Here is a 27,713-nt window from a genome sequence, read left to right on the forward strand (position 1 = left end):
ACACCGACAACTTCTTGATTTTCACCACACCATGGTTCCATATTAATCACTGTATGAGGAATATGCGATGACATATATACTGCGGCTTTTCCCGGAGCTGAAGCCATTGTCGTTGCACGTCTATCTCTAATAGACGGGTAATGGTACCCATTAAAATTATGTAGGGAGCATAGCTTATTATGCTCTTGTATAAGCAGTGCCCATACAAGTAGCTTGTTGTATTGAAGCCTGGTTTTAATTTCTCCTAACTTGGCGCTTAAGCCTCGACAATTCCACTGTAGAATTCCATCCTGTGTCAGCTGCTGCAGAGAGTTAGCCATGATGCAGGCAATCCTGTATGAGTAACGTTAGTTGAGCAAGTTGATCTAAAACTGCTGTCCAAACAGCTTGGTTGACCTGTTGTGCCGGGCGGGTTGCAGACGTAACTGTGGAATTCGCACTCGGGGTTTCGTTGCGTGTATGTCCTGTTTTCTGACGCCGCAGAATTACCAATTCTTTATGTTTGCGTAGTCTCTCAATCTCTCGGGCCAGTGCGTCAATCCGAGCGTTAATGTCATCATGGCCATCATCTGAATCAAGCGATGGTGCAGCTAACTTTTGCTGCTTAGTCTGGGACTGTTTCCCACGTTTAAGCACAGAAGAGTACAGTTGTATCTCTGGGCCTTGTATGTCTTCTGCCGGAAGCACCTCCGGCTCTTCAGCAAGAACTTCAAAGAGCCTGTTAGTTCTTATTATATTGTTTTTCGGTATAGCCTTTCGTAGTCTCGCTGTGGCCTTCTGTTTAGTCGGACAGTTTATGCTTGTCATGTCGTGCTCATCAGATTTACATAGGTCACATCGATATCGTGGTTCTCCCTCTGGTGTGAGCCTTTCTGGGTCAATAGTACGCTGTGGGCAAAATGTCTGCATGTGCCCACGTTGAAAGCAACGGTAACAGAAAATTGCCCGAGGGAGGCAGGGTTTAGGGCCCAATAAACACCCGTAGTAGTAAAATTTGTCCGGGATACAGTGGGGGCCCTGTAACCGTTACTAAGCAAGTGCGACTTTTGCCCATTAATCTGGCCGCGAGAACCCTGTGCGTCGTGGAACTCAATTCGCGACATATTATTTCAGGGCAGTCTTCCGGGTCAATGCTATAGACAACACACCTCTGTATATTAGGACCCGATGCAAAGTAGCACTGCACAGGCAGCTGCCGATCTTCTGACAGTGGTATAGATGTTAAAGTGCATATTTTCTGCACATCATTGAGAGATGCCAAGTGCACAGTAATCGTGTTGGTCGATTTATATGCTGCGAACCCTTTGTATCCCTTGGTTTCCAGAGCATGGTCAATGACCCTTTGCACATGTTTTGTGGGCACTGAAGTTATGTCATAGCATGAAAGGGGGCGGATGTGAACTCGATAGGATTGAGGAGTGGGCGTTGGGTAAGACTGAGAAGGGGAGTCTTCTGGTGGTCCTGTGAAGCGAGGTGCCCCTGTCAACGTGCTTCAACAAGACGTCATCGCATCGGAGCAACCGGCAATAAAGGTAAGGGCCACCCCAGATAATGCCTCCACGCCTTCCCCTAGTTCGGCTGTGCTAGCCCGATTGCCAACGCGTTGGTTGGAACGAAACACTACGACTTTACATGTTTCGTGAATCCGTGAACAAACCGGGCCGTCCGCGACAAGATCAGTTTTATTTTCTCATGCGAGACGCGAAGTTTTCATGAAGATACGTGGTGATGCACCCTGGGCAAGTCGTGCTGCCAATGTTGGCACACAGCGTACACATTTGAGCTCCGCGAAGTTTTCTGTGGCCACGCAGGTTAGTGAAATGTTAGTGTCTGTCTCTTTATGTCGAAACTCGTGCTATTTCGCTCGTACATAATATCCGTTGGTGTTTTTGTAGTGTATGAAACCCATAATATTATACGCGGCGTGTCGCGTGAGCTCGCGATGTCCTCTTCTATAACTGAATAATATGAGCGTAATGAGTAGGTGATACACTGAAGTAAAGCGCCTTACATATTGTCAGAAAAGAGCTGTATGAATCTTGCGAGCGACCAGTCATTCGGGGCTGCGCTCGCTCCACGGCTATCGTGAACTACGACCAAGTACCGGCCGCATGGCGGGCTCAATCTTGTCCTCAGCTGACGCATTCCGGCGGAGATTAAACGTGATTGATTGAAGGACTATATTTATATCTACGTTAGTGGACCCCAGCTGGCGAAATTTGATCGGCAGCCCCGCTCTCAACGTCGTCCAATTCACCCGTGAGTTGCTTTCGTCAGCGCTGCACTGGCTGCACTGCATGTTTGTTACTTTGTTAACAGGTGGCAGCACTGGCAACACACTGCAAGCAAAGTGTTCTCTGAGCTCAGAAGAACGCGGAGGTATACTTGGAGTGCCGTTCAGTTCATAAGTTTTCTCTAGCGCGCACAGGATTTCGTAGAGCATCGTTGATGCACTGTAACGGAGCCGAAATATAACCTCTAACACCGCGGAAAATAATGAGGTAGCGAGCATTTTGCACTTTCCATTCTTCGGGCAAGTATTTTGGTCTCATATCCATTTCACTGCAGTTCATGAACTCATCCGGTGAAACTCATCCGGTTCATGAACTCATCCTGTGCTAACAAACGGGTTGACCCTCCTCCTGGCGCCATCTTGAATCGCACAGCGCGCAGCCTATAGTTCGTGGGCATTGCGAATACTACACTGGCAAACGCCAGTCAGAGGCGCTATCAAACGGCTCCAGCGCAATGTCAGACGGCGGCTGCACATCGAAGGCGAATAGCTGCGCGCGCGCAGGCGCCAATGCGTCTGCCAAGGCTACGACGTCACTCCTATAGAAAGTGCAGACCGGCGGCGGCGAGTCGCGCGCGGCAGCGGCGGAGTGCGCGGGAGGTGCCGGCTCCGGTGCGTGACATCACTGATCCTCGCGCATGCGCAGCACGGCTCTTGAGGATCCACGCGAAACTGGCTCGGCTAGGCCAATGTAGCTAACGCTACAAAAAAGAAAGTATTTTAGTTTGCCAATGTCTGCCGTTGCGTAGTGACCGACAATGCGTATACCCGTACGTATAACTTTAGCTCCACTTGTAATACAGCAAGCAGACTGTACAATCACCACCGCCACTGCCCGACCACTTTACGTCTTCAGACACCTACAAGACTACGTTAGGGTGGCTAGCCACCCTAACTACGCCGAAATGATGCCACTCTGCTTTGCCGTTTATGGCTAAGAGTGGCTTTCACAAAGTCATTCTCCTTTCGAATCGAAATGGCTGACAACCCGTTTTGTGACATTTGTGGTAGCGAGGAGACACTGCAGCACAACTTCTGCGACTGTCCTCGCTACAATTCGCAGCGGAAATCACTCGCAGTCGCTCTTGCTCGCATAGATCCCAGACCGATGACGGTAGAAACCATTCTGGAATGTCCTCCTGAGAGGTCATCGCGGGTGAAGGCGACGAAGGCAATGCTCATCTTAAAGGCATCAGACTTGCACCAGCGGTTTTGGACTAACCACGTTAGCATTACTGTGAGATGTGTGTCACTTTTTGTGCGTGCGTGCTCTCCTTCTCTCTCTCTCCCTTTCTCTATCTTTATATCTCCCTCATCCCTTCCCCCAGTGTAGGGTAGCATACCGGCCTTTCTAGACTGGTTAACATCCCTGCCTTTCCTTTCTCTCCTATTCCTTCCTTAGCCATGCAAGTGGTGTAAGCCAATGCAAGCCTTAATTCCGCAGTAAGTAAACACCTTTAACTTTAGCTTGCGTTCTACTCAATCGGGCCTTCTCGTTCACGAACCTTTGATGTGACAATTCACATCCACGTGGCGGCGCTCCCCGACCATGCCCTGGGAAAGTGGGTTTTAAAAAAAATAAACGTATTGTACGACAAAGAGCTACTACTGCCTCATCGGGTTTTTTGGTCAGCGCCGCACATTTTGCCAGCATGACTTACAAGCTAGCTCAAACTACTACACTGTCTGTCAGCGCTGCTTCTCGCCCTTTTATTCAAAAGCTAGCAACGCGCACATCAAAACCCCCATCATTTTCTGTGATAACTAAAGGGAATGGCTGAATCAATTTTGCGTTGCACAAACAAAGCAGTACAAACGGCGTCCAATAAACCTGTAAGAATCGTGATAATAAATAGACTCGCTCGTTAAGCGCGGCTTCCGGAACAACCATCCCGGAACATTTCCTGCTTACTTCCATCGCAGAACTTGTCACCTGGCGGCGAATTCAGCGCGGCATTTGTCCCCCAAGGCAGCGAAGGTGTCAGCGGAACGAGGCACGCCCAGCTGCTTCTGAAAGTCAAAGCTTCTCGTGCTCTTTTAGTTTTCTTGTGGTGGAAAAAAGATTGCTTCTGTGAGACACAAGTCCAATCATTACTGCCAACGACGGTAATGCCAGCCCTGGCGAAGGCATTCACCGAGTGCATCATGAAGAGGTGCCGGTACCTGAAGTTGTTTGCTTACATCATGTGCCTCGTAAGTTGCACTTATCCTATCTTGTGACTGCCGGCGCTGAAAAAGGATAGGGGAGCATCTGCGCCTTTTGATATGCTGTTACTTAAACCGTATCTGGATGACGGAGCTGGTAAAAAAACCTGCAGTGTGTAATACTAGATATGAGTATAGAATAGATAGCATAATAGAATATTATTTACAACGGCTCTTCGCGGTGAGCAGCTAATGAAGCAGTGATGGGCGTGCCGTTATTTGTGTCTGAACATGGTTTAGTAGAAAGACATCCGACGCCTGTGACGATTTCACTCTTATTGCTTAAACTCAGTACAGGCGACTGATGCAGCATTACGCAGGCAATCCGGCATTTGTCGAGGTGGCCCGTTTCGCGGGTAAAACTGGTACGGAGGTGCCTATGTTCGATATTGTTCGGAATACGATAGTTTGCGACGGTTGAGCAGATGTGGAAACTTGAAAGCAAGAATTTCCCTCTGGGGGACGCGCAGTCAATCGCACCAGCACATCTTGACGTGGGCAGTGATCAGTGCGACGAGTGAGAGCTTGCCAGACTAAATGCATACAGCTAAATGCGTCGAAATGCAAGGCGTCGAAATGCATGCCAACCGTCCAGTTCAAATAGGTATTTGACCAGTTTCTAATTATAGCGACGGGTTTCTTCGAACGGTAAGCTTGACCTCGCTATCGACACACCACTGGGCGTATTTTCTGCAGTACACAACACGTCAAAGAAGGCACTCCGCACACAGCTCCAAACATATTATCTTTGTGGCTCAGAAATAGACATTTATTTCACTAGGTCGTGGGTTCGATTCCCGTCTACGTGGAAATTCCAGCGATGGTACGTCGCAAACACTTGGGGTCCGCCACAACGAACGTCAAACCGTGCGTCTGTGTTTCTTGTGTCCGTGTTTGCACGCCCTGTCTTTTTAGAATGAATACTTACCAACTAGCTCAGCTCTCTGTTATTCTAATCAAACCGGTCACTGGTCAGCTATTCCGCCACAGTGGTTGTCATAACGTCGAAGCATGAAGGCCGACAAGTAAACAGTTCATCAGTAGCCGTAGTTACGATAACTCTCACGCGAACGAATGTGGCCGGTCGGAGGCAAGGATTACTAACACGAGTGAAAAGATTATGAACGCGGGCCCCTTTTATCTGGTTTCCATTTGCATGCGCCGCCACGTTGAAAGCATCGTGCTACTCATTCACGATTTGCCTTTCTTGAGCAAGGATAACATATGGCTAAGTGTTATTTTTCACATCTGATTGCTCCTCTGTACGACTGTCCTAGCGGCTCTACTTCGCTTAAACCTGCACTATTGATGGCCCAATGCGCATTCAGCAGTCAAAAAGAAATGCGCACTTGCCTTTTCGTTTTGCAACGTAAGGACGCATATGCGCCACAGTGGCATGTCACTATTTGTTCAGGTGAGACCTGTCTCTGCCCCAGTGAACGCTTGTGGTTGCTTAGACAGTGTGATAACGATTTGCCACGCAGGGCGATACCACAAGGCAGTTCCCCGAGATTCGCACCGGGTTCACCTGAAAACAGCTGCACCTTTTTGGGCGTCTTTTTGCCCCGAACAATAATGATCTATACAAACGGATAAAACACCATCGGAAAACACCAAAGATAAGACGAAAACTGCGGGGCGAGTCCATCAAGTGTACATACATTTCATTCAGTTGTCAGTGCCAGCTAGTCCCGTCTGTTTCTTCTCCTTCGTGTTTTCCGCTGGTGTTTTACCCGTTCTTACAGTGCACCAACCTGCCCAGCTCAGCGCCTTGTTAATAATGATATATCTTCGTATCTTTCTTTTAACGTCACGCGTCCGGTAATTTTAGGTCACAAGCGGCGCGCTATTGGCGTAACGATGCATTTTGGAGAGGCAAGTGGCAAGCGCTCAGTTAAAAAAAAACGCAAGCAAGACGTATGTCACTTATTGTTCAGAGACAAAGAAAAAGTCCTGAACGTTTCTATCGACTTCTTACCAAGGGTTTTCCTTCAGTGCGCAAATGAGGTTTCTGTAATCTGTGGTTATCGCCAAGGTATAGTGGTGGCTGTAATCTTTCTGGTGTAAAAAAGATAGTGGTTTGACAATGATGTTGCTGTAAGGTCCCGGCGATTAATAACGCGAAAGAGAGTATGTTTGTAACAATTTTTGCTGTCTCTTCGCAATTCAACGACAAAAGCTGATAAAAATTAACCCTGTGCCATTCATTGGGCAATCTACTCATTTCCATGCGTTATGCAAATTTTGTATCGCAGATGTAAACGAAGGGGTAACCGTTTTCCTTGCTTGATAATGCTATGAACTCGCAAAATCCAAGATTTTGTGGGCCAAGAAGACGTAGCTATAGCGCTGTTCAAGCTGCACTTAAAGCGTTGTTTTCTAGTCGGATATTATACGAACAAATATTCGTTCTTTTGACGCGCAATCCGCCCACTAGCGATAAAAAAACTTGGAGCAGTTTGTCGGCCCAGAAGGCAATTTCCGCTAAGGCACATTACTTTAACAACGAGCGTCATTGTAGAGCTGGCCACACTTCCTGCACCTTTCACGCTTTGATCTGGGATTGTGTTGGTTGACCATGCCATACGAGTGATTTTATAACTACCATTGCATGGTGCGGGGCCTGCAAATAACTTTAAGTTATACGGCCTTGCGGTCACTGCAGCTTTAGCTAAATTACATGACAGCTCGTTTGCAGAAGACAAACTGGCGCAGTGGCTTCGTGCGTGTTCGATATACGGAGTAACAGAGAGGCCGCTGTGTTTCCTGAGACGCACTTTTCTGCTGTCCTCTTGTGAAAAAGGAAACGGTGAAGACAGTGTGTGCATGTGTTTGAGAGATTAATGTGAACCTTACTCATCTTTTGGCCTGGTTATATGCCCCATGCCTGTTTTTATCACCTGACTATCTTTCAATATGTTCGTGCGTGTGCACGATTCGAGTTTGCATGCTTTCTGGTGTTCTTTTGCGACGTTTTAATGTGCTGCGTTCTTAGTGAATAGCCATACAAATGCCGAACCGAAAGGACGTATGTTCTAAAGTGGTTATGAAGTGACTTCGGTATATTAATCTAATATTAACGACACCCTCGCCATGCATTTTGATTCAGTTATTTTGTTTTATGATTTACGCCTGCATTCAGCATTGAAGTCTAGCCATCTGTGCATATTAGCCATCTTTTAGTGACATAATGTGTCCATGGCGGACAGACTGCAGTAAAACCATGCCTTTGCCCTTTTGCCACACGTGAGTGCAGTGCAACGGCCTGGTTGTCGCCGTACTCGGCTATGCGTCGCTGACCAGGCTCAACGTGCTCAGCGTGGAGAGCCAGCGCTGGGGGCTCTATGAACACCAGCGACACCTTGCGGCGCTGGCCGTCGCCACCATCGTGCTTGGCTCCGCGTGTGCCTTGGCAGCCGTACTTGGTTGCGTGGATGCGCTGCTGGCGAGGAGGCCTCATCTGGCGGTAAGCGTAGCACTTGCTGAAAGCCTTGACTATTTGAGAAAAACGCCTATTTTCATGATTTATTTTCGATAAAACACCATGTGTCATCAAAATTTCGGGCGGTCTAACGAATGGTTTCTGTATTCTTAATCGCTACAGCAACGTGACACTGTTTCAAAACACACCTGCAAGACACTACGAGAGGAAAGAGAAACACCAATATGCAATAGCAGGTGGCCACCACATACCGACGTGTGCTACGCTTCTTTATTTGAACAGAAATCCTTAAAAACTTCTTCAGAAATTTATCATTGCAAAGTAATTGCCCCTCAAAACATCTCAAGCCTTTGAACAAGCGTTTCCAGGCCTTGCCTTCCTTCTCTCGCTGCCTTGCAGCCGCAGCGGAAATAGGCTTCCGGTGGCTATGAGCGCTCAAAATAAATGTTAAGACATACTTCAGAGTCACGCAAAACCACTTCTTATAAACCTGCGCAACTGATGTCCCAATATTTTCTTTTTTCCCGGCACATCAGACATTTCTATTTGGTCTCAAGTATGCGGCAGTTCTATGAGAAAACTCTTCTTCAGAGCCGTATAACCACAAAGCTTCATGCTTATTTCAGAGAAAAGTGGTTAGAATGCGTGTACAGCTGTTGATCATACGCGCCTAGAGCATGCCAAGTATGAATCTAATTGCATGCTAAAGTATACGACGCCTCATAACGACAACGCATACACGAGGTACAAATTACCATATGTTTATTAGGCGTGCATTGCTTTATGATTAGAGTGCACCCTCCAGAAGAGGAATCAAGAAGGAATTACTTGTGAGCGACAAAGAATTAAGACTCAATCGAACCTGTATGCGAACGAAAGTTCGTCTGCGCAGTTAACGGTGCACTGAAGTTGCGCTTCGCCGCTTTGGCTTAGCAAGAGTTCACGTTAACTGGTTACTTGCTATTTTGACTTCGACAAGCTTGGAATAGCGAAACATGTTAAGGGTGTTTGCAACGTAAAGAATTTTGTAATGATCATTCGACTTGATCGGCAGCGGATCGTAATTGGATCAATGATCTGTTTGCAAAGATGATGTTCTCATAACGCTTTGAGAGAGACATAGAGTGGAACGCTCTTTTCTTTTTTTGTCTCTAAAAGCGCGCGTCATTGCTAAGCAGATGCGGCAGCTGTCGCGTCACTGATAGGCACGTTGACATGCGCCGGCTGCGTTCACTCAGACCTGCTCGACTGCAACACACACAGCGAAAACGTTAACGCGTATAGGAAGCGCGCATTTAGCAGTCCCACATTCTCATCATCGATGTTTCTTAAGTGAAACACACCAGAACGTATGCGGTTCGTCGGACGTGTGTCCTTTTAGATGCGAAGTATCTTAAGGCGAAGCTCAATCCGGTGGTGGTGGTGTGCGGCGTGACCACCCTTACTGCGCATGCGCATATCCTCTCCACACACCTCCTCTCCACTTTCCCTCTCCCCTCCCCTTTCCACTCTTCCTCTGAAACGCGGGCTAGACATGCCGAAATTCTCTCCTGCGCAACGCCGCGATGAGCTCGAGCGCATGCGCGTCCCCTCCGCTTCTCTCTCCTCTCCCACGCTGCCCCCCTCTCGCCCGCCTGTCGACCGCGTTCCCCGCTCGCCCTGTGAGAATTAACGGCCAGGCTAGATGGAAGATACGACGCGCGTAGCGTCCCTCTTCGCGTTCCACGACGCGAGGTCGGTAGCATGTCCAACGAACGCCAACGGAACGCGATCGTGTAAGTGCTCCGGCTTCGCATCGCCTCATGGTCCCCTTTAGCGGGAGATGGTGTAATTTTATGATGCTTGCTGCCCCGTTTAAGCTACAGCTCCAAAATATTGAAATGATCCGTCGGGCGTTCCTATATAGCTGCAGCCTTTAAAAAGCCAAATTGTATTCTACCGAGAGTCAATGCTGCGACATATTTTCTCATAGTCATATGGACGACACCGACAATATATATGTAGAATATTTATCTTCTCAACTGTCAACAATGCGCACTTGTGAAAAAAGAAAGTGAACGCTGTGTTATTTAACCTATTGTGCTGTGCTATTGGCCCGCCATATAAGGTAATTCGATCGTTTTAATGTGACGCGAAATTCCGTCTTTAAATGTAAAACGTTCTTTTCTTTTCAGCTGGATGTCGTTGCGGGCGTCCTAATTTTGGCTCAAGTAGGAGTTGCTTCGGCCGGATTCACCTTAATGATATGGGTGAGCTAGAAAATCTTCTCTGGATAGGCTACATATGAGAAACCGCGTACTTATAACAGCCCGGGAAATTCGCGAAGCTCATCTTGGAACACGATCACTGCACGTACATGTTGATGTGCTGACCTTATTTATATTTTTGTTATGAGCATTTTTCAATGGCTAACAAAGGGTACGAAGTCGTCGCAGTGCTCAAGATATGCCTTTTATTATCGGTAATATTTCGTTTTGTTGTCGCTGATGTTAATATGAAAGAATCTTTACGTAATGAGATCGCGGGACCAGAAGCCGTAGAGGCCGCATTCTGAAGCGTGCTCGCAATAGACGCTGTACTATGAGATGGCTTATGGACATGTAAATGCGCTTGAGTCGTACAACTCTGAGCCCACTATAGCGTGAACATGCGAGCGCGTGCCTGCCTACAGCGACGCCTGGCCTAAACCAACCGGAGGCTCGGCACATGCGTAGTGCGGCGTGCTTATTTTACTATCACGTACATCACGCCATCCGTGAGCGCCTTCGACGAAGGTGCGCTTGGATGACGTGGTGTGCGGGATGGAGAGATGGTCTCGCCGCTTACGCTGTGCGCATGTGCCAAGCCTCGCGTTGGTGTAAGTCACGGTGCAACAGTGGTGTATATATGTATATAGACATCGCCGATAACGCCGTGCGACACGCTGTCCCGTGTTCACGCTATATGCTCACAGCTGCACATTGAAGCTGTACGATTGAAGCTGTCATTGTATAGTGTGAACTCTACTTGATTATCTGGGCACAAGTTCAATCTATGAACGAAGGGTTCAGTACGTAGCTAAATAGGCAACGCGGAGCAAGAGAAAGTGACCAAGGATGAGCTATGGCTTTCAACTTACGGATTTGTGTGAACTGCGAGGTTTGCTGAAGTTGTGTCTACAGCTGAGGTCGAACACGTGGTGCACTCGAAAGCTGGGCGTGCGACAATAGTAGAAGAGGGAAGGGAAACTGCTCTGAATCGCAGCAAGGCCAGATTACTGTGTCCTTCCCATCTCTTCATAGCATAGTTGCAGCGACAGCATAATGCTTTTAATAGAATTACTGTATGATAATGCACAAAGTGTACTCCATCACAGTGGATTTGTGAATAATATGTATACCTATTTCCTGGATATGAGAAATTGTGCAGTGTGTCTTAAGAAGATACACACAGATTTCTTGAACAAAATATGCATATTGATTCAACAACACTACGGTACGGGTACTTACACAATTTCTTTGTAATTCCTTAAACTTCCAGGTTAAGAACGACATTCCGCCAGGAAGGACCAACTGCAAAGTGAGCCGTTTTGCATGTTCTCGTTCAATTGTAAAAAACACATTCTTCTTGTTCGTCATGTTATAAGACCATACGGATTAGAAGACTACGTTGCAGCTTTCAATTACTTAGGAAGATAAATTTCCGTGAAAGTCGCTCGCATCAAACCGACCTGTTATTTCGCACCGAGCCAACGCCACACACAATGGATGGTTAGGCCACACTTATCAAACCTCGGTTAGGTTAGGTTTGGGACCTTCCGCGATCAGCTTCACCTATCTGATGTGGGTAAAATCGGCTGCGCTCATTCACTATGCGCTTGTAATGAAACGGCCAGGCATATCACATGTGTATTTAAATCGCTATTGGTATTTTAAATTATTTATTCATAAATACTGTAGGCCTGATGAGGCCTGTGTATAAAGGACAGGGCGCAAGAGATACAGCGGACTCTAGGAGAGACACACAGAGGAAGTTAGGAGAAACATACACTTAGTGAGCTTAGATTACGTATACGTAAATAATTTAGACCTGGGTCTAGATTAGAGCATTGGGAAGGAATGCGTTTTATTCTTGGACAATAACCTCCCGCAGACATTGCGAAGACGGCGTTATGTGATGCGCTATTTTCGTATTTTGCAATCTTTAGCTTAACGTGCTACTAATAGCTCGCAATGTGCATATCTCTCAAGCTTATCACGACTGTTTTATGTTGTGTTTTTACATTTATTCAGAAACTCGAATATAGACGTGACATGTCGTCATCAACCATTTCCTTCGGTTTTCACTTTTTGTTTTAAAGTTTTCTAGCCTTTCTCTAGAGTTTCATAGCACCTAATTATCCATTGTACAAGTGAAACGTATTAGCACAATGTACGTTCTTCCAACCTGGAATCCATCCTATCTCTTCCCTAAATGGAGCTATATTTTCATGTTGTTTTCACCATCGGTTGAAGAGAAACGCGTGCAAATACAGTTAAACCTGAATATAACTAAGTCAGTAAAATCTGCAATTTACTTCGTTAAATTGGGATTAGACTTTTTAAGCAAAGTATAGTCGCTAAACCTTTATTTTTGTGTACGGGAAGTGCTGGATCTCTGTTTGTATAATACGGCAGAAAAAAAACTACTTTCAATTACGCGAAAAAAAGAATGTATTTTCTTGAACCTTAGAGTCCGGCGACCGCATCTTGATGCTACACCGGCGAAGTCCTATTCGCAGCGGCCAAACGTCACGCGGGAACACGAAAGGAATTCAGGTCCAACGCACTGTGATAATGTATATGGAAGAAGTGTTCGCAAAAAAAAAAAAAAAGCGTGCCACTCAACCCTATGATCACTAGCCCCAGAAGAACTTTGTTTATCGCATCGGTCTTTCTCTTGAGCTGCAATGAAACTTCGTTATGTTGAAATCACGGACAAACACTCATTTTATGTTGACAGACAGACAGACACAGAACTTTATTAAGGTAGCCCTGAGGAGCACCGCAGCCGTTATTAGGTTCCAAATAAATGGCGTTCTATGGACATGAAGTTGGGAAAAGGGAAATACTTTGATATATCGACAATTTCCTTAAATTTAAATCGTAATATCGAAGTTTAACTGTATAATTTACTACCATCAAAAGAAGAAAGAACACGGGAAGATTTCTACGCTTCGATGCAACAACATTCCTGAGGCCCTTCTGCACTCCTGCAAAAGAGGTTCTCTGCTAATTGTAAAACGACACATAGTGGGTGTTCTGCAATGCTTTAGCAACGACAAACACGTGGCTATCGTGCACTCCACGCGTTAGCAGCCAAAATGAGCGCGATCGGTAGGCAGGGGCCAAGATGATGACGTGATGCAGCACCGATACTTGCGCACACTCGGAAGTAGCTGCGAGAAGGAACTAGGAACTTCGCAGCCTCCCGTGCAAAGATGGGACGGCCGCGTGCAGGGCGAAAGTCAGGGAGCCCGCCCCCCCCCCCCCCCCCCCAACTTTTTTAGGAGAGGCTCGCCCCCCCCCCCCCCCCCACCTCGGCAGGTCACTTGTAGCACTGCGGCACCCATTTGACAAGCACTGGAGTTGACTTTTGTTATACAGTAGTGCTTCGTAGAGGTGAATTATATCTCTCCAATCTTTTGAGTAATGATTTAATCGCAATTATTCGGTTGATGGGGCATCATAAAAAAAGGAACATGGCTGATCCCTCTGTCATGTGAATCGGTATTCGCCGCGAGATCGGGCTATAGGTGGCAGCACCGTCGCTGCGTTTGTGTGGATAGACGGTCGGCGGCGCGTATACAAATGTACGCAGCGGCGCTTCGCCATGCGGTTTGAGTCGATTGCTGGCGAGCAAAGCGCGTTGACTGCAGCCTAATGGTGATGTATGTGCCCTCCATTGCCACATCAATGCGCGCAACCGTCCTAACGTACCTATTAATTGTGAGAGAAGTGCCATCTGCGAATTAATGGGGTACTGGCCTTCAGTCACATTCGTGTTTTTGCCCTGTGCTCGATGTTTTTTCTTGCTTTATTTGCACGTGCTTAAAGTGTGTTTTGCCTATACCACAATATAAAGTGTGTTGCGCGACTGAGCCATCGAAGTATTTACTTCTTGCTCTAGTGGCTACAAAGAAAGAGAACCTGTATTTCTGCGTAATTAGATGAAGTAGAACTTTGTGCACTCTGCTTTTCTGCTTGCATGAATACGCGTATTGCTGTAGAAATGCGTGGCTTCAGGTCTTTTTTACAGCTTACCATCCTCTGCAGACGCTAGTTCATGCTTTGCGCTATCACAAGGATTTCCAAATCACCAACACATCACGAGATGGTGTCGCTAAAATTGTGCATTCACACCTCGACATTTAGTACCTTTCTTTTTCGTTTAGGACGACGCCGAATGAACTATGTGACGTGCTTGAACGAGAAAGCGGTACCCACTTTGAAATGATTTTGGCGAATGGACGGTACGATGGTTAGACCTAGCGCCATACCGACACGGGCGTGTACTCACTTATTAGAGTGCATACAAGTCTCGTAAGGCGAAATGCTTATGTATATCGTGTAGGCATACGTACAAGCATTTGATACTGTGCTAGCACAACGGAATAAGCTGTAATCTGAGAACGCACACATGCGAACACGGTGTGGCTAGCAGACGACGCAAGGAGCCATCCACAATGCGCGGTTTCGTCCGCTCGCCGCTAGGTGCCGACTCTGCTCTATCTCGCCGCCAATAGTAATACGAAAGTGAAACGTGTCTTCACAGACGTAGTTGAGCGTTTGTTGTGCATTGTTACGCACCAATGGCGGAGGAATTAATGAATGCTATAGCAACAAATTGTAATGTCACGTGACGAACTGTAAGCAGCTGGAAACTTGCAACGCGCTGCTCAAAGAGAAAGGATGCACGGAACGAACACACAGGATGAGCGGGAACTAAGTGCCACAGTTGTAACTCATTTGTGTGTGAGCTGCGCGCTCCTTTCGCAAAAGCGACCGCTGCAGTGAGCAAAGTGACCTTCGTGCTGCCTGTAACTTCAACGTAAACTTGCGGTGAGAGCACAAGACGTACAAACCACCGCCATCAAGAGATAAGAGCGCGCGTACGAGCGACCACTCCCTGTAGAGGCACAACGCGTGGGGCGACGACCTTTAAAGCGCGCCCTCCGAGCCCTTTGCGCCATCTCGCTAGTGATAACGAAAACACGCTGATGTACCACCGATCTCTAAGTACCGCTACCGGCAAATGGTGTACATAAATAGCTCACCGTTAGTATGGCGAAGAACGTGCCGTCTGTGGTCGAGTCGTTTCGCGCCGCGCGCTGCGGAGCGAGGGGTCGTATAGGTTCGACTCCCGGGGGCGGAACTTTTTCTCTGGTATTTTCTTTGCCGTCTATTAGTCTTTATATTTCACAACGTCATATTCGTGACGGAAATATGTCAGTGGAGCCGTGGTGGACCCCGGCATAAAACACTTTCGTGTTAAAAGATACAAAGAAGCAGGTTTCATCGTACTGCTGGATGCAATTGCCCGAGACGCTGCACACCATGTATCACCACCATGTTCGACTAAGCTTCTCGGCACAACACACTCTTCAACGAGGCACCTGTGCGTGAGGCTACCTGTTCGTCAATCAGTGAAGGTTCTGCTACGTCTATTTAGGTCAAACGTCAATCTTCATTTTTTTATTTGTGTATTACGAGTCCGTTGCAGTCCGAAAGACGCATATATTTTGCCTACATTTTTAGGCAAGTACGTGTAAAAATAAAATATAGCATTGTCGTGCCTGAGGTTCTCAGTGCAGTGAGCGAACTAATGTTCTGCTTTGCAGCTAGACTCATTTGGTTTGAGTTCGCATGTCGTTATCCTTTGACACCCCAAGTTATTTAATAAGAAAAAGTATTTGCCCTCTTTTTAATGGTTGATTCGACCGGCACATTGACCAAACATGCGAAATAGACTCTGAATTATATATTTCTTTGCGTAACTTTTGTAAACATTCGTTCAATTTTAGAGGCAATTGGCTTCACTACACTGTGATTGTACCTAACACAACCTAATTTTGTGGCCTGCGAGAGTTGTGAAGAAACTGACTTTCACCCCAGAATAACACTTCACGCACGCACACACACACACACACACACACTCACACACACACACACACACATATATATATATATATATATATATATATATATATATATATATATATATATATATATCGCTCTGTGAGACCCCCCTCCGATGCGCTTGGAGGAAGGAGAGCGGGAGTTGAAGGAGTATCAGCGCGCACGGAATCGCGAATAGACGTGAAAACGACGTGAAGCCACTGCCGCAGAATTAACGTGCGGTCGCAGCTGCTAGCTCCGCTGGGACAAAGGGGTTTAGAAAGCAGATAAACTGTTATACGTGTTTCGCATACCGGTGAATCCCAAGAAGCACAGCATTTTCTGCGTGGGTACGTCATCTAACAATGACATCTTTTTTTTCTCCCCTTTCAAAGGGCTGTCTGAAGAATGTGATCTTCGTCTGTAGCAGACTCATTCCGGCAATAGGAAGCCTGCTTCTGGCATCCACTGTAGCCCAGGTGAGCACGAAACTATCAATGAACTGAACAAGCGTTGCCACGAAACATACGTGTTTGTGCGACTGGATATCTTCTGACATGCGTTAATCGCAGTACGAAGTCAAACCTGCGTTGTGCGCCCGCACTCGACGATTGGTGCTAATTGAAGAGGTTGCGTTAAGATTGCAGTTTTGCAACGTTGGTTGGAATCGTTAGTTATTCCTTATTCAGCATAGAATTACATGGACCAATACACCACGTGCGCACTTTGTGGTGGCATCGTAGCCATGACGTACGGCTCCTGATTTTTGGGGGCTACGCTCAATCCTGGGCCGCTCGAGCCACGTGTTCGTGGAAGCGGAATTCAAAATGCTAGTGTTACGTCCTATATGGCTGCACGTAAAAGAATTACTGGAGATTTAAACCAATAGGGAGCAAACTATACTACGACGTCCGTAATAGCCGACTTGTGCCCTTGAGAGCAAAAAATTGCGAAGGCATTGCCTAGCGATCCGCAGTCTTAGCCTAGATTCTGAAGGAACGATTTAGTTGCCGAGCCCTACTCCCGAATCTGAAGAAGTGCACCTGAACTATTGATCATCATCATCATCATAATCATAATCATCATCATCAGCCTGTCTACGCCCACTGCAGGGCAAAGGCCTCTCCCATGTTCCGCCAATCAACCCGGTCTTGTGCTTTCTGCTGCCACGTTATACCTGCAAACTTGTTAATCTCATCTACCCACCTAATTTTCTGTCACCCCCTCACGCGTTTGCCATCTCTTGGAATCCAGTCAGTTACCCTTAATGACCACCGGTTATCCTGCCGACGTGCTACGTGCCCGGCCCATATCCATTTGTTCTTCTTGATTTTCTACTATGATATCCTTAACCCCCGTTTGTTCCCTGACCCACTCTGCTCTCTTCCTGTCTCTTAAGGTTACACCTATCATTTTTCCTTTCCATCGCTCGCTGCGTCGTCCTCAGTTTAAGTTGAACCCTCTTTGTAAGTCTCCAGGTTCCTGCTCCGTAGGTAAGTGCCGGTAAGATGCAGCTGTTATATACCTTCCTCTTGAGAGATAGTGGTAGACTACAAGTCATGATTTGATAATGCTTGCCGAATGAGCCCCATCCCATCCTTATTCTTCTAGTTATTTCACTCTCATGGTTCGGCTCCGCGGTTACTACCTGTCCTAAGAACACGTACTCCTTTACAACTTCCAGTGTCTCGCCACCTATCGCAAAGCGCTGTTCTCTGCCAAGATTGTTCCACATTACTTTAGTTTTATGCATGTTAATTTTCAGACCTACTCTTCTACTTTCCGTATCCAGTTCAGTAATCATGAGCTGTAATTCGTCTCCCGCGTTACTCATCAATGCAATGTCATCAGCGAATGCAGGTTACTGAGATACTCTCTATTAACTCTTATTCCTAATTCTTCTCAATCTAGGGCCCTGAAAACCTCCTGTAAACATGCGGTGAATAGCATTGGAGAGATCGTGTCTCCCTGCCGTACGCCCTTCTTTATTGGGATTCTGTCGCTTTCTTTATGGAGGACTATAGTGGCTGTGGATCCGCTGTAGATTTCTTCCATTATGTTTATATAGGCTTCGTCGACGCCCAGATTCCGCAGTGCCTGCATGACTGCTGATGTCTCCACCGAATCAAATGCCTTCTCGTAATCTATGAAGGCTATGTATAGGGGTTGGTTGTATTCCGCGCATTTCTCTATCACCTGATTGATAGTATGAATATGGTCTACGAGCTATTGATAAGCGACAGATTTTCCGGTCCTTTTTCGACCACATCACATCAAGCACAGCAGATCTTCAGGTTACCACGGTTGGGATCCAAACAGAGCCACGGAAATATAGCTTGAAGTGCTTTGTGGAGCTCCCTTTGCATCTGTATTCCAGTGGAGTTTTTCCTGGGTTCACAGTTTCAGGGGTTACTATTCTCAAACGACACAACGATTTCAGTAAGTTGGTAAGCAATGGTTACAGTGAACCCAACTTTCTTTTTGCTGAAGTTTCGAACTGTGTGTTTCGGATGTGGATTAAGATTCTGTCGGCTGGCTTGTCCAGGCCACTGAAGCAACATCTCCTTACTGCAATATTTGAATATTTTCGTTTCAGTGCATCGCCATTATTGTAAACCGTGTCGATCAGTCGCAAGCTGAAGTTCAAGCCAAGCTTGATCGGGCGAACAATCTCGAAGAGTACCGTATGAAAACAGGTATGTCGTCTTTATTGTTTTAAAGCGACAGAGTGCTTCCTCAGTGCACACCGTTGTCTGTTGTGTTTACTCAAGACCATTCGAATTTCATCTATGAAAATACATGGACATAAAAAAACGTAATTTTTTTAGCTTGCTAAAGAGCTTACATATAAGTAAAGAGAGCAAAACCGCGGTTTTAGAATTTTAAAAAGTGCTTGTTTCTCCTTTTTGCAGCACTTTTAGCATCACTTTATATACCAAAAATTAATCACAAAAATACAAGCGCTGATGGCGAGATCCGGTTAGAGTTTCTTTCGACACAATAAGCCGACATCCATCATCGCAGTCGCAGTCAGGGCACAGTTTGTAAGACAGTTACGACTGCTCTATTTTACACTTTCTTCACTAATAAAATATTTTTACACATGTTTGACACACTGATAGGTATAAGCTTTCGGAATAAAATAATGATAAAATAAAGAATCCTAGGACACAATTGCAAAGTCGCAGGATATTTATATCACGCTTTTCGTACCTAAAGTGATGACGTTTGAAAAGTATATATGGTAGGTTTGAAAACGCGTGTGATGCATCTTAATTTTACAAAGAAGTTGGCATTTAAAAGTGGATTGGCCGTGATTGACATTACAGTGACGTTATGACGCAGAGCAAAGCCTTCTCTCTGGTCATACACCGGGCGCCGCTTAACTGAATGTGTATCGACGTTCGAAAACAGACGGCTCTCTAAAAATTAAACATCTGAACTAGGAATCATACATAATGAAAACCATCTATTCGAGAAAACTCGGCAAATTTTACTTATCTGGTGACAGGACTCATACCCATAACAGCTTTATGCCGCTGTGCATCACCCTTTCAAGTTGAACTTTTTTTTTTTACATGCAATGCCTATACATTCACTTCTTTTTAATTCTTAGTATTCGCACATAAAACCGTAACCGGTTGCAACAAAAGATCAATCTTGCCTGGACCAAGATGAAACTTTTGAAAGTCGAGACAACCGCGTAAGCATATATCTATTGCTATCCAGTGGACCAAGTAGCAGGCTAGAGCGCACTAGCTCAGGCCGACCTCTCTGCCTTCAAATAAAATTCTCTCTCTATCCAGTGGACCAATTCATCGGCTCGTGGGCTCCTAGAAAAAGTCAATCCTGGGGCGGAAACCTCGACTACTCGGGCTCGATGTTTAGCGGTCCTGTGGCTGCGAGACAAGCGTGAGTTTACTTTCAGTTCTCTTCGTTGTATAAGCTCCTGCTTTTTTTTTCGTTTTCTGCAATGGCGCTTAGGCTAGCGCACGAAATGCATTTGCAAAAGTGTAAAAACAAAAGGGAACATCGGGCATCGGGAGTTGGTGATGCTGCTGTTGAAAAAACACAGGTTAACATTACATGCTTCACCGGAAATCGCTCTCCCTGAGCACGTCATACGTTGTTAGCAACCGTGCATCACCAAACCGCGATTGATTCCGTGTCTCGACGAATCTATAATCATTAAACTGTATTCCTGATAACGGCAGGCCTTTCTGATAGAAGTCACAGCAGCTCGGGCAGGACAATAAGGAATAAAGAAACATAAGATGTGATGCTTCGCGTGGCGTGACAGCATCTAATAGACAATTTTAGTTCAGCGTTAGCGTGATAGCTGGGGCTAAGGGAATAGCGTTACCGTGACGAAATAGTTCGCTGCTGACAGCGCGTTTTAGTATAGTGGGGTAGCGTTTACGTGCCAAAGCTGTGACGGCGGCGTCACCTACAGCGGAGGATGAATGCGTAAAAAAAAATGAAAAGAAAAAAAAACAGAAAATGATCGCCTGTATCCCCGTACGCAGCAATATTACTGCTTTTTTAGTAATAATAAAAATAAATAAATATAGATCACGCACCGAAAGTGAAAATTTATGTGTTGCAGGTTTGTTTACACCGATGTTCTGGTTATGCCTAGAAACTTTCGAAGTGGAAAGCGATCTCAAAAATGCCGCTGAGTTATTCGTAGGACTCGGTCGTCGAAGCTACCTGAAGGCAAGCGCAGCCATTTCACATACTCATTTGCGGCTAGCGAAGTAAATCATTCAACAGCAACGCCAGCTTCAGTTCGAAGCAGGCGTCCGAAACTGCCGTCATGTTTTACGTGCACTGAGTAAACCACGCAAACACAGTAACGCTAAATCAGAAAAATAGCGTGCGTACGGTAAACGGTACGGGTCGTTTAGCGTACTGCGCATGCGCATCACGATTAGACGTGTGCGACGCCGCCGCCTGTTTCGCTGTTGCCGCTCTGCGCCGCAGCCGAAGATCGAAAGTGATCACGACGCCGCCGCCGCCGCCGAGCAGTAGTTGCGGCGCGCCACCGTTTGTTGCCCAAGCAGAGATGAAACGCCCCGCCAGTCTGTCGTTGGGCGAAGGATCATAAAGGGACGCCGGGGGAGGGGGGTTGCATCGCTTGAGCAGCAACTGCGAACTTTTACCATGAAGGCGCGGTCGCGAGCGCTCGCGCCTATACTTTGTATAACATTACGACTTGTGGCTATCGCATTCACAGCTTCGGCCTTTCGGCGAAGCTGATTTTTTCTAAATTCAAAGAACTGCTTTCTCTCCCCCCCCCCCCCCCCCACTCTCTAATCTACCCCGCCCCCTGTTCCGCGCCTCGCCGCCGCCGATCCGTACAACACCGCGCCGGTGACGCGCCGCCACCGGCAATTTCTGACCGGTGCACAGGTGTAATCTTGATCCCGCTATTCCGCTAAGCACGCTATTCCGCTAAGCCCGTTGCCCGGTGCTCTGCACGTTGCTAAAATAAGAATAATAAGTTTGTTTGTGTCTTGTACGTGCCACTTATATGATAATTCATCACGGAGCATATAAGGCACGAACAGGACATATAGCGATAAAGGTTGCCTTGGCGGCGCGCTTTCAACTATCAACACTATAAGCACTATACTTTCTGAGGTGCTGGTCACCATTCCCGATGTATTGCCGCATGCAAGTTAATCTGACGCTAATAAAGCTCGGTACATATCGACTCTGATATCTTCGCTTTCTCTTTAAACTCACGGAGACGTCTACAATCTGCGTCCTTGGGGTAGAATTTTCTGCATCTGGATCGGCCTCACTCTGGCTTCGGTCTGCACGCAGAACCGCCTCCAGCATGCTTCATCTTTTTCGTCGCATCGCTCAGCGCAGTGGCGGAGCACGAACTCGTATCGCACGGCAACTGGTATGTTCCGTATTCCAGCCTCGATTAGTGTACCAAGCACAGTTTCAGCACTTCAACAAAGCAGAATGGGCGCGACTGGAAATTCTTAATCGTGAAGCCATGCGTGTGATCACAGGCCTTCCAAGGTTCACACCGATTCCGACACTCCAGGCAGAAGCACAGCTCAATACGCTAGATGAACTCATTCACCAAAGACGCAAGGCAAGGATGATAAAACACAGCAATGTTCCTGCGGCTGCTGCCTTAGCGAATTACATGAACCCTAAAGCCCCTTTGGTTGACGAACCTACGTTGTCAGTACAACCGTGGGATCATTGCCAAGTGACCACCAACAAGCCGCTTGGATGTATCCGTCACGAAGTGAACTCTATTTCAAAGTGCACACCGCTCGGCCCTTTATCTTTGGCTCCTCAGGCACTAAGAGCATATGTGGACGCCGGGTTGACATCTTCTATACTGCACACTTCCTTAGTGTGCCCATCTCACCCACATGCCAACCAGACCTGCTCTTATGCATTAGACACCCCCATTACATCCGTACTAGCCGAGTTAGTTGCCCTCTGCGATGGTCTTGCCGCACTTCAACCGCTCGTCGAGATGCAACAACCATCAAGTGTGATCCTTTACACGGACTCGACGCAAGCGGTGCGCGCACTCCGTCGCGTAGACCTTTCTGTGGGTGTAGCAGTGCAATTTCATCGTTGTGCTGCAGCTTATCCATGCTCTGTTCGAGTATGTTGGATTCGCCGGTCTAGTGTTATGGCTCATGCCGCGGCAGATGCCGCATCCCATCCTGTAACCATCATGTACCCTTTACCTCTGCTCCGGCTGCCACCTTCTGACACTGTGGACATTCACAAAGAAAATCTTCGGCGCACCACGCGAGCTCTCATACCTCCGCGTGGTCATGACCTCCCGAGTGGACTTACTCGTCAAGAGGAGGTATCGCTCCGAAGAGTTCGCGTGAGTGCGGCTGTGACACCTTCAATCCGCGCTAAGTGGGGCTACACCGACACAACTTCAAGCTGCCCATTTTGTCCTGCGCCGGTGCGGGACGCAGACCTGAACCACCTCTTATGGACATGCCCTGGGCTACAAGCGGCTCGTCGACGCCATCTGCGGCGTGCAGGACTTCAGCACACCAGGCCACCGGACCTGCAGCGATGGATATACGGTCCGAATCACAGGTCCCTCCTGGACTTCATGGACAGCTGCACCATTTTGTGTAACGTGTATTCATGCCGCAGGGCAAACTCACGCGAATAAAAAAAATTCGTGCACTAAAAAACCTTTCTTAGTGATCGCTCAGCACACCTTAGATTCGGGGATATTAAATCAAAGAAGTTGTATCTGGGTGACAGAGGAACATCACAAGGGTCGGTCTTGTCACCTATGCTTTTCAACCTGGCCATGTCAAAAGCGGCAAAAGGATTAAAAATGATAGATGGCACTCCACAATTTATGCGGACGATGTGACTATATGGAGCGCTGAAGGAAGTATGGGACAGGCGGAAAGCAGGCTTCAGGAGAGCATTTATGAGGTAGAGTTCATTTTAGACGACATGGGACTCAAATGCTCTGCTGACAAGTCTGAACTCCTTGTACTCAATAACAGGAGAAGGGGTAGAAAACCGCGGGGATATGTTCCTGAAGAAGAACCCAGGTTAGTACTAACGACAAAGGCTGGCAAATCCATTAAGCAAGTCTATTCCATTAGAGTCTTAGGGTTATTCCTGGGTGCAAACGGGACAAATGGAAGAACAATACTACATATCTCTAGCAAGACTGAGGAGGTAATAAGACTCCTCAGGAGAATTACTAACAGACACAGAGGGTTGGGAGAGGACAGCGCCATGAGACTGGTCCACGCTTTCGCCTTGTGTCACTTCTCCTATGTAGTTGGTATGCTTAGATGGACACAGACGGAAATAAACAAGTTGAACCGATTAATTAAAAGGCTTGTCAAAACAACAGTGGGATTGCCGATTGGTACACCAGATGATAAATTAATGAAACTTGGGCTCCACAACACAATAGCCGAGATAACTGAAGCTCAGTAAATTGCCCACAGAGAGAGGCTCTATGGAACAAGGCCAGGTAGAGCAATACTTGAACAGATAGGGTGGTATCCAACCGAATCCAGAGATTCAGGTGACGACACAGTAGAGCTGAAAGATAGCATAAGAGAGCTAATTAAGACAACCCCTTTCCCTAGAAATATGCACCCAGTTCACAACCAGAAAAGAAATCCAAGGGGGCAAAGCTCTCCTGCAGGAGATAGAACAGGACAGACAACATTCGGCTTTTGTAGATGCTGCATGGGTAAGAGGAAAGAAGGCCTTTACGGCAGTAGTAGTAGATTCAGATGGACTCACTCGGGATGCTATTACAATCATGACTGAAGATGCGACAGTCGCGGAAGAAGTGGCAATATTGGCTTTAAGGAATAATAAGTGGACGCGAATTTACAGTGACTCTAAGATGGCTATTAGACACTTTACAAAAGGCTTTGTAACCAAAAGTGCTGCCCAACTGATTGGTGCGATGGACAACCAAGAGATCGAAATCCGCTAGTTTCCTGCACATATGGGGACTGTCGATCTATCTCGGAAGAATTTAAACGAGGTGGCTAACGCAGCTGCACGAGGACTTACTATCCGTGCACTACGGGACCAGGATCCCGATAATATGCAGGAGGAGAACAAGGACCGATTACTCACATATAATGAAGTGACGAAGCATTATTATATGAACAGAAGAGAATTCCCAGTGCAACACGCTAAGCTCAATAGAGCTCAAGCGGTGACTCTGAGATTGTTACAGACAGGCACTTACCCGAATCCAAACTTTGTTAGCAAGATATACCCAGAACGACAGTTACAAATCAATTGCGAGAAGTGCAATGGCATCATTACTCTGGATCACATGCTTTGGTAGTGTCCTTTGGCTTTCACAGATTGCGACAAGGAAAGAAAGTGGTGGCAAAGAGTCCTTCACAGTGGAGATCTTTCAGATCAAGCACAGCCCGTTCAGAAGACCCACAATATGGCGGTAAGGTTAAACCTTAGTGTCCCAACGTGGGAGCCGCCTGCGTCAACTTAGGGTTGATCGTCAGGACCCGAATAAAGTTCATCATACCATACTTCGCACGCACCGTTCTGCTTCAAAACTGTACTGAAACGTGTCTGGTTTAACAAAAAAAAACTCTTAATTTTCTTTTAAATCTTTCTGATTGAAGTTAAGGACGTTGTCTACAATTCCGCAAAAAAAAATGTTTCCTTAGTTCAGTTGTTAACAAGTGATAATGCGTCAAATGTGACCAATTCAACATAGCGGCCGCGCCATTAATCGTGCTTCAAATCGGGTACAAGTAGTTCAAAATAACTGTACGAGATATCATCGCGAAGCAGCCGTCCTAAAGGTGCGCAGCCAGGTTTCATGGTGCGGAAAGATTTGTCTTGTGACCAGCCGCTTGGCAAACTTGAGTAGACAAACCGAAGCGGCGGCCGTTCGAGGCTGCGGGCGAGCTCCACTTGAGCGTGAAAGCGACGCATAGAGGGCGAATGAGCTAAGGAATTATCACTGTGTGAAAAGTAAAAGCTGTTGATTGCCAGCAAGGCCCATATTAAACAACGAAAACTGTCTGTCGTGCTCGTTCTTACCTGGACATGGGTCATCCAGTTGACGCTGGGTGATTCACTTGTCCGTCGAATACAGACATTCATACGCACGACCATAGGCGTGCGCAGGGTTCCCCATCAGCGAGGGGGGGGGGAAGGTTCGAAGCAGCCCACCCCCCCCTTGTAAGTCAATGTACCAACAGGTTTTGCGGCTCCCCCCACTCTTAGGTGACTATAGCGGGTCAATGTATGGGGCAGATTTTGCGCCCCCCCCCTCTTAGGTTATCAGGGGGGCGGCCGCCCCCCCCCCCCTGTGCGCACGCCTATGCGCACGACTGTAAGGCACATAGTAGCTGACGACGTCACAGTGGTATTTCCCTCGCTTTCGCTCTTCCTGTGCTCTTTACCAGAAGCGTAGCCAGAAAATTTTTTGGGAAGGGGTGGGGGGGCCACACATACCTTGGTGTATGTTCGTGCGTGCGTTTGTACGTGTGCGTGTATATATACATATGCAAAATTGAAAAATTTCTGGGAAGGGTTCGAACACTCCCCCCCCCCCCCCCACACACACACACACGCACACACACGCACCAGTTACGCCAGTGCTCTTTGGTACATATGTAGAACCCGATGCTCGGAATGGCACGGTTCGCGACGAAGGGCTATGTGTAAAGATCGTGGTATCGGCGTCACATGATTGTCCTTATCGTAGTCTTGCACGCTTGCGTCAGACACAAGATTGTTCTTCGTACGGAAACTCGTGTTTCACCTTCAGTAACATTTGCTGTGAAGGCTAGTGGGGATGCATAGTTCGTATAGGTATATAACAGCGCAGAAGTAACAGGAAACCGAGAAGACACAGGACAGCGACTTCATGGTTTCTTGTTATACTTGTGCGCGTTTGTACCTATGAACATGGCTCATCTGTTACCGCTTCACCTGAAACCTGATTGTGGTGGCATAATGTTTCGCGTAATGCGGATTCCTACAGTGCGCGGGGATGCACGTACCACCATTTTTGTTTTGTTTTGCACGGGCAAGCGCACCTGGTTTATCTTTCGCTACAAAACCGATGCCTCCATCGCCATATTCTCTTGCAGGGAAACCGCTGCCGCGACCACGCCACGGACGAAGCTCCGGTTCGGCGCCGTCAGGTCGCCGCCGGAGAGAATCCGCCCTCCGATCAAGATCGTCATCACCGAGGCACAGTCCGACGCCTCCACCAGGGCCACCGCCGGCGCTGCGTTCCAGCGAGATACGCAAGGCGAAGGGGGCACGCTGTCCCTTCCCGACTTCAGCCACTACGCCAACGTCGAATAGACAACCATCGCGACGACAATGGCAACTTCATTTGCATGAAAGCCTGCAACGCATCCAAGATGCTTAAAACTGTAATGCAGGACAGCAGTGCAGGCCCTCTAATCTCTACTCGTAACTCGTCTGCTATTTCACACGTGAGATCAAGTGGTGTTGCCAAGGTCGGACATTTGTACTAACTGAATTGTTGCGGCTATTGGCTACAAAAAATGCGGATGCATGCTTTCCAAAAGTACGCACCAGAGTCTACACACCTTCAATGCGTGTCACCTTGCTGCATTTTTTACAAGTTGGAATCAAGTTAATGTTAATTTAACTGCGCGTTTCTGAAGTCGTAGTTGAAATGAATTACCAAAATGCCTAAACTATCGCATTGGTTAACTTCGTCGCTCTTTATATAGGCTATTATTCGTGTGTGCGTGTCTTCTTTTAGCAACTATATTTGTGCGATTTATCGCGCATTTTGCTATAACAACCGTTGTTTCGAACTATTTAAAAACATTGCGAAGCTAACCTAAATGCTTCAAAATGAACAAATGCTGGCACAAGTATATTTCGTTCGCTCGCTTCTGACGTTTCTTTTACTTAAGTTTTAACAACAGTCAAGAAATAAAATTCTTTCCAAAACCTGTTATTACCTTCACTTCTCACACGTTTGGACACCGCTTTATTGAATCCTAACTCTACAATAAGTTCTTGTACTCTAGTGAACTGTACTTCTCTTCTGTACTTCTGCAAGGCCTAATGGTTTGTTTTTAGAATATAATTCTGAGAGAGAGAGAGAGAGATT

At 46.9% G+C, this 27,713-nt stretch overlaps 1 protein-coding gene across 1 annotated transcript; it reads left to right on the top strand.

Annotated features, from left to right (window-relative positions):
• Positions 1–4,335: 4,335 nt before the first annotated feature.
• LOC119383750 (uncharacterized) lies at positions 4,336–27,552 on the top strand. The gene is made up of 8 exons (XM_037652051.2): positions 4,336–4,486; positions 7,755–7,964; positions 10,115–10,189; positions 11,460–11,498; positions 16,471–16,554; positions 18,672–18,771; positions 19,882–19,987; positions 26,707–27,552. The coding sequence occupies exons 1-8, from the start codon at positions 4,403–4,405 to the stop codon at positions 26,924–26,926; spliced, it is 918 nt and encodes a 305-aa protein (XP_037507979.1). The 5' UTR covers positions 4,336–4,402; the 3' UTR covers positions 26,927–27,552.
• The last annotated feature ends 161 nt before the right edge of the window (positions 27,553–27,713 follow it).

The sequence above is a fragment of the Rhipicephalus sanguineus genome, chromosome 2 (assembly GCF_013339695.2).
Source record: "Rhipicephalus sanguineus isolate Rsan-2018 chromosome 2, BIME_Rsan_1.4, whole genome shotgun sequence".
Taxonomy (NCBI): domain Eukaryota; kingdom Metazoa; phylum Arthropoda; class Arachnida; order Ixodida; family Ixodidae; genus Rhipicephalus; species Rhipicephalus sanguineus.

Coding starts and splice junctions, on each gene's coding strand:
- LOC119383750 (XM_037652051.2), top strand. CDS start 4,403: ATGCCAGCCCTGGCGAAGGCATTCACCGAGTGCATCATGAAGAGGTGC. Junction 7,965..10,114: donor CGAGGAGGCCTCATCTGGCG/GTAAGCGTAGCA, acceptor TTTTCTTTTCAG/CTGGATGTCGTTGCGGGCGT. Junction 18,772..19,881: donor AGAGTACCGTATGAAAACAG/GTATGTCGTCTT, acceptor CTCTCTATCCAG/TGGACCAATTCATCGGCTCG.